The sequence below is a fragment of the Lactuca sativa genome, chromosome 7 (genome assembly GCF_002870075.4).
Source record: "Lactuca sativa cultivar Salinas chromosome 7, Lsat_Salinas_v11, whole genome shotgun sequence".
In the NCBI taxonomy this organism is placed as follows: domain Eukaryota; kingdom Viridiplantae; phylum Streptophyta; class Magnoliopsida; order Asterales; family Asteraceae; genus Lactuca; species Lactuca sativa.
The window spans coordinates 172,289,444-172,296,695 of NC_056629.2; the positions used below are offsets into that span (position 1 = coordinate 172,289,444).

The 7,252-nt window shown below is 29.3% G+C and overlaps 1 protein-coding gene across 2 annotated transcripts; it reads right to left on the reverse strand.

Annotated features, from left to right (window-relative positions):
* Window positions 1-306: 306 nt before the first annotated feature.
* Window positions 307-5,117, reverse strand: LOC111902821 (protein IQ-DOMAIN 33). Of its 2 annotated transcripts, none has more exons than XM_042896231.2 (6): window positions 4,838-5,117; window positions 4,411-4,737; window positions 4,111-4,326; window positions 2,288-2,401; window positions 648-1,007; window positions 307-563 (listed from the first exon to the last, which is right to left on the reverse strand). In XM_042896231.2, exons 1-6 carry the CDS (start codon window positions 4,910-4,912, stop codon window positions 513-515), a joined length of 1,143 nt encoding a protein of 380 aa, XP_042752165.1. In that variant the 5' UTR covers window positions 4,913-5,117; the 3' UTR covers window positions 307-512. The 2 variants fall into 2 exon arrangements, with proteins under 2 accessions (XP_042752165.1, XP_023754405.1); XM_023898637.3 differs by having other exon boundaries at window positions 2,288-2,404; window positions 4,838-5,100.
* Between the last annotated feature and the right edge of the window lie 2,135 nt (window positions 5,118-7,252).

A 7,252-nucleotide genomic window follows, 5' to 3' on the forward strand; every position in this document is an offset into this window, starting at 1 on the left:
TATTCAGACCCATGTGTGATGAAATTATAAAACCCACTTAACTCGTTTGTTAATTGCTTCCAAACACCTCAATTTAACATACATTTTCTCATTCATCTTCAATCCGTTTTGGACGTGTGATATATCAAAACGAATGTATCATGGAGGAACACAAACATATAATCATTTTTTCATTTTAATTATACTTAGGGTTTGAAATTCGTGGTAAAAGTGGAAAAAAAACCATTTTTTAAATTGGTTAAAACCAATTTTCCAACAATAAATTGGCTTAATACTCAAGTTAAATACTACTTTTAAGATAATATGTAAACCAAATAAACTTCACAATATTATTATGTTAAATAGAAAAAGAAACACCTAATTTTAAGAATTAAAATATTATCATTCCAAATACAAATACAGTTTAAACCCACATCCTAATCAAAACCTTATATTTATACAAATTTACCACAACATTAATGGTTTCAAAGTAGTAAATATTATTAATATATAAAAGTCATAACTCGTTGGAGTTATTGTTGATCTTCACATCTAATTTCTCTTACTCCTCCTGGCCTATTCATCTGTATCATAAAACAGTATAATCATCATTCATCACATACATTAATACACATACCAAAATGTTGATTAATCAAAGGTCATTTTACCTTAGAATACTCCTTATAACCCGTTGAGGATTTTTGCCTTGTTGCCTTGAGCCTGTTTCGAGTGGGCTTATAGTAAGATTTTTCAGCTGTTTTTGAGCTCAACGAAACATTATCAGAATGGATAGAAACTTCATTTGATCCACAGCTTTCCTTCTCTTCCCCTGCTAAATCTGATATAACTTTCTTTTTCACCATTAACTTTTGATTCACATTTAATTCTTCAAATTGTTTGCTTAAGTCCCCAAAAGAAGTATCATGTTGTCGAGTAGCCATCCATCTTTCAAGCCAACTCCAACTCATGTTCGTTTCTGAATCATTCCCGCTTCTCACATTTTGCTTCTTCTTTGAGCAAATCCTTAACTATATAAACAAGATCAATAACTAAAATCACTTCAAGAAATAACAATGTAATTTCATTTATTTGTTTATTATAGCATCCTATTTTATTTTTTTTTCTATTACAACAATGTACTTTCTTTAGGAAACCTACCCAATTATAGAATTGTACTTTTTAGTTTTATCTTTATTAGGACATTGCATTTTGAAAAATCTACATGATTACAACAATGAAAATTGTTTTGTAATTGCCTGACATTTCTATAATTCGGTTAGATTTCACAATGTATAGTGTTGTAACCAGGGGCAGACCCATAATTTTTTGTTACTTGTAGCACTAAAATATTTTCCCAATATAATAAGATAATAAGATTTAAAAAAAAACTAAATTGTGATTTGGTTAGATATAACAAACTAGTGTACATATCACAATTTAAAAATGGCTTCTTCGTTTACTTATTTTTTGAAAGCGATTCGTTATTTTTTTTCAATTTTAACATCCATACATGTTTTTATTTCTACACTACAAATCATTGTATTATTCATAAAATTATCAACCCATTTTATTACGAAAAAAAAAACAATTTTCAAGTGCTACGTTTAAATGTATGGATTAACCGGTCAAGTAACAAGTTAAATCTAGTAATTTTGCATCAAAATAACAAATCGAGCCTCATAATATTGTTGATCTCAAACACTTTTTGTCCTAACGATTTACTACTTATGAATAATTTATATAACGATTATTTATTTTTACTTGACCAATTGAAGAGGTAGCATACATTAAAAATCAAGGTTAAAAAACGTTTGACGTTAGCTAGTCGGCTGACTGAGGTTAAGGGATTAATCGGGGATATTAATTGCTAACTCGTTAAATTTTCAAAAATTTGACAAAACCGCTAATAAATCAATTATTTTTAATGGTTTATTATAGTTATTTTAACTGAAACTAAATAAATGCAATATCTAAAGGAAAATATCACCTATAAATACAAGTAATAGATGGACTAATTGATTGGGTTATATGTGTCATCTTTTGTTAGGAGTTGCATTATTAAAAAAAGTTCTAATAATTTTAACACTTCTATGGATGAAATAAGGGGTAGCATGTGATAACCCTGCCAACCAACTAAATTCGCCAGTGGTTATAACAATAAGAAACAAAAGTAAAATGTTATAATAAATAAATAAAAGATGTTATAATAATTTGGTTGAGTAGATTACTATTTCTTGTATTTAGTAGTTGTTTTATTCGTTTTTGATGTAAAGAAGAGTTATTTGATACTTTAGTAGTTGAATGTCACCTGTTGTGAGAAAGCATATGCGAGTGCTCTTTCGCGTCTTGTAGATGCCTCGAGTCTATTTTGAATCCTCATTTTTGATATGTTGCTACTCACTGTGCTATCATCCCAATCTTCCTGCTAAAAAAACATAATTATTTCGATATTAGTTGAATTTATGAGAGTTGTAACACACAAAACCCAATGTTAAATATTAGCCCAATAAATAATTGATCAAATCATGGTGAAGTTTATTGTAGCTCACACCTTAAAGAAGGCCTACTAGGCTACTACTAAGATATTAGATATACCAATTTGTAATACTTAAAGCCCTAAAGTTATAAATTAACCCAATAGCATCTTGATAGAGTTTAGACAACCACAAATACAATGATGTTTATTTTTTTTTCTAAATATGGAAAAGCATAATTATCATTGTGAGCACTTTCCTTATTTGGAAGGAAAGTGGTTGTGCATTTGCAAACACTTTTTCAAAGTAGCTTTTTCATGGTTCTTTTTTGTTTTAAATATTTTTTTACCACTTTGTACTTTATGTGTATTTTTATTTTTGTTAAACATATATAAAATATAGAAAGTCAGAAATATCAGAAATGTTATAACAATTAAATATAAAACATTTCTAATATTTAAATATAATTATGAAAATGTTAGAAACGTTTATATTGATTTTTTTAAAGATGAAATAATATTAAATATGTAGTATGTATTTATATTAATTCAATCTCTAATATATTGTTTCAGATAAAGAAATTGAAATTTGATGGGACAGGTTTTTGCTATTCATTTCTCATAATATTGAATTGCCAACGAGATTGTGCAAAATATCCCAAAAAAGAAAAAAAATACACTATTGTGAATGTAATTTAAACCAATGGAATTATTATATTAGAGAATGTTTTTTTAGCCACTTGTCACATTTACTCAATTTGTCAAGTAACATTTTATGGTTTTTTTGAATTAAGTTTTTTCCACATGTCATTTTATTATCTTTTTCTATTTTATTAAATTTCACATAATATTTTAATATAATAATTGCAATAAAAAAAATCTCTATTATAATAATTTATTATTTTTTTAATTTTCTTATAAATTCAAAGTTTTTAAATATTTTGACATGTATATTTAATTTAAAAAAAATAAATAATATAATACAAAGGTCTTTAGGTAATATACATAAAAAAACACTATTATGTGTTGGGTATCTTTTTGGTTTTAAACAATATATTTTATTTCAAAAATAACAAATTACTTTTAATTTACTAATCTACCCTAATAAATGAAAATGTTATTGTCACTTGTCATTTTCTCATTTAATTTGCCACATGTCATTTTATTATAATTTTGAAATATATTTATTTTCCATTTATCAATTACATCATTATTCATTTCCACTATATCATTAATTTAGTTTCCATAAATTAAACTTATTATAATAACTATTAATTTCAAATTTGAAATTTGAAATTTCAATTTCAATTTCAAATAAATTTACACTTTAAACCATTGTATTTAACATTTTATTATAATAATTCATTTAGTACACGGGTCTAACAATTAAACATATAATTTTAATTAATTTATTTTTTGCATGTTTTTTTTTCATAATTTTCACTTATTTCATATTTCAAACTCAAATAAACTTCTCATTTAATCGCTCTTATTTAACATTATGTTTTAATTAACCCGTATAATATACAAGTTTCACAACTAATATCATAAATATATAGCAAATGATAAGCCATTTAAGAAGATTTAAACTATTTCATAGATTAGATTAATGTTATGTTAATTTTAACCTCGACTAAACTTTGAATCTGTATATGTACCTTAAGCTTCGACACTTGTACTTTTACCCCCTTCTGATTTGACATACGATGAGCAAAACTGTTGCAACCTTCGTTAACTTCCACCACCGAGTTTCCCGTTTGAACTTCCACCGACGTAGCTATCGACGCCCTCCCAGGACTTCCGGTGGCCACCGCAACCTCTAAATCACAAACATTCACCGATTCAACTCTTTCTTTTCCATTCCGATTCCTAGCCTGAAAATTCTCAAAACTCATAAGCATTTCGACACGAAGAACAAGAAAAAGATGAACACTGGTTTGAGAAATTTGTGAAATTACCAGAAAGCTTCTAAAAGCTGATTGAATGACAACTGCAGCATCATGTTCGAAGGGCAAATTGGTCTTTTTGTAGTCGTGTAAACTTTCATTTGAGTTTTCTGAAATGGGTTGTGTGACTGTAGCTTCAGACCCATCGTCAATTCGTGAACTAAAAACAGTAGCTTTTGAAGTTCTTGCAGAACCAGAGTAATCTTCAAGAAAAACTGAACTGGAGAATCTTCTAGAAGCCGAATCTTCTTCTGCTAAAACCGAATTGAATTCATCGCCACAAAGATACGATCTCACAGACGACCATCTCTTTCTTTCAACCGAATTCGTTCTCATAACCTGATCATTCAATGAAAATCACAAAAATTTACGTTTATATGAAGATGTTCTTCAAGAAAATTAAGATAAATTACATGAAAAATCAAGAATTGGAACTCACATTGGTGTCATGGGTGGTTCCAAAAGATCGATTTTTGGAGAACACACTCCTCACGAGTTCTCCAGTGATACCCATGTCTATAATTGACAGAATTGAATCATTCTGTTTTAGTTATATCAGAAAAGAAAGAAGAAAAAGATGCCCCATATGCTTCTTGTATAAAGAATACATCATATATGGTCCACATGCATTCGTTTTTTACCATTAACTGTATATATATAAAATAAAAATAAAAAATACGGACCTTGAACTTCAAAATTGTTAAGAATCTTATACCATTTTGAGCTAAAAAAATTGGGATTCGAGAAGTAAAAACGTGGCGTTTTGTGATTGTTATTAGATAAAGAAGATAATAAGGTGGATTAGGTGAATATTAAGGGAACTTTAGAGCTGGAAATGATTAACTTTAGATCAGGGAAGTGATGGATAGAAGTGTAAAGTAAAGTAAAGTAGAGTAAAGGGTGGATAGAAATTATGAAGTACGTTTCTTTTTTACATTTGTTTTGGTAGCGGATGCCTTTGAGCACATGGTTGGTAAGGGATTGGGTTTCATAAAGTTTTCTTGCTGTTAGGGTTATGTCGATTCTACAATTTCTTTTTGATGTTTGTGTATTTTTAGTTTTGGCCCCCTTAGAACTACCATCATGTTGGAATGCCACTTGTGTATGACAAGGAAAAAAAGGTAATAATTTTGGGGTTAATTTCATTACAAAAAAAAATATAGGAAATTCATTACACTAATATCCAGGTGATTTGATTGAATGGCAAGTACTATACAAAAATAAGAAATAAAAAAATATAACATGATAATTGAAATATGTTGATAAATTATCATAATAAATTACTTAAGGAAGAGAAGCTAAACTTTTTTCCTTATATCTATTATATTAGAATTGATTAGGATAAGATTTCCAATCAGTAAACAAAATCAACAGGTAGCCAATAAATGTACACTTCTTTGGTTTTGTATTTAGTTTGTCTCTGTTCCGGTCTTTCATTTTGATATACAAGAAAGAACTGAAAACCTTCAAGTATGTGAGAGAAATCTCACTACTCTGTCCTTCCTCTTCTAGATACCAAAACTGTATGAGGATTGACGGTCCTCTGTTGATTCAATATGCATATATGTTGACCGAATTTGCCTATAATAGTTTCGGTAAACATGCATATGCAGTGTCTTGCTTTTAGCACTCTCGCTTAATGTTCGATTTATCATATCAACAACTCCATTATGTTGAGGTGTCACCCAAACCGTCTTCTTGCACATTAATCAACATATTCTTTACTACTGTATTCACCCCCATTATCGGATATGAAACACTTGATTTTCAAGTTCGTTTCATTTCAACAATAGTCTTCCATTTCTTCAAAGCATTGAAAACTTCATGCTTCTACTTTAAGAAATAGACATAAACTTTCCTTGTGAAATTGTAAGTAAAGGTAACATAATACTTAGATCCTCCCACCGAAGAAATTGAAGTGAAACCATAATTAAACATCTGAATGAACTAACTCAAACATTCCTGTATTGGGAGGATGACCTATTTCAGAAAAGTAATCTTCTTCTTTTTGCCAAGAATACATGGCTTACAAAAAATCAACTAGCATAGTGTTCATATCTTGAATTCTTCCTTTTAAGGCTAGCGTCTTTATTCTATTCTCATTCATATGCTCAAGTCTTTAGTATCATAAAGTCAATGCCCCAACTTATTCAACAGCATGTGCTTCACCATCAGATACTTCCACTATATAAAGTGTAACCCGCTTCTGACCCTTAGCAACCATTTAAGTTTCCATTTGTTACCTTCCATTGATGAGCACTAAATGTAACATGATGACCTTCATAATTAATATTCCATACTGAAATTAACATCATCTTTAAGTCTAGAAGGAACTTAACATTCTTAAAAGTCCACTCCATAGCGAAAGTAGTGTTAAGGACCACATCACCAACACCCATAATATATAGGCTCTTTTTATCTACTAATATGACATTCCCTTTGTACTTTGTGTAATTTTGCATTACATCTTTGGATTGACTATCGTGAAACGATGCACTAGATTCCATGACCCAAGATTCGATTGACTTTCCAACTCACAGATGAGTGCATCTCCTTCAGAATCTGCTACAATATTCATCACCTTATTACCTTTATTTACAAAAGACTTCAGATACTAGTTCATGATATGACCCTTGCCTTTGCATATGCAATGTCTTTCCTATTTTTTAGTACACATCTCTTTTTAGATTTTGATCATCCTCTATCCTTACCTCTTATGTTGGGATTCATTCCTCTATCTTCGGTACTTAGGAGACTACTAAAAGATTCTTTGACACTTCGTATGCACACATCTTCACGAAGGATTAAATCATGAATGTTTTCGAATCTCAGCTTAGGATCTCCAGTTGAGCTA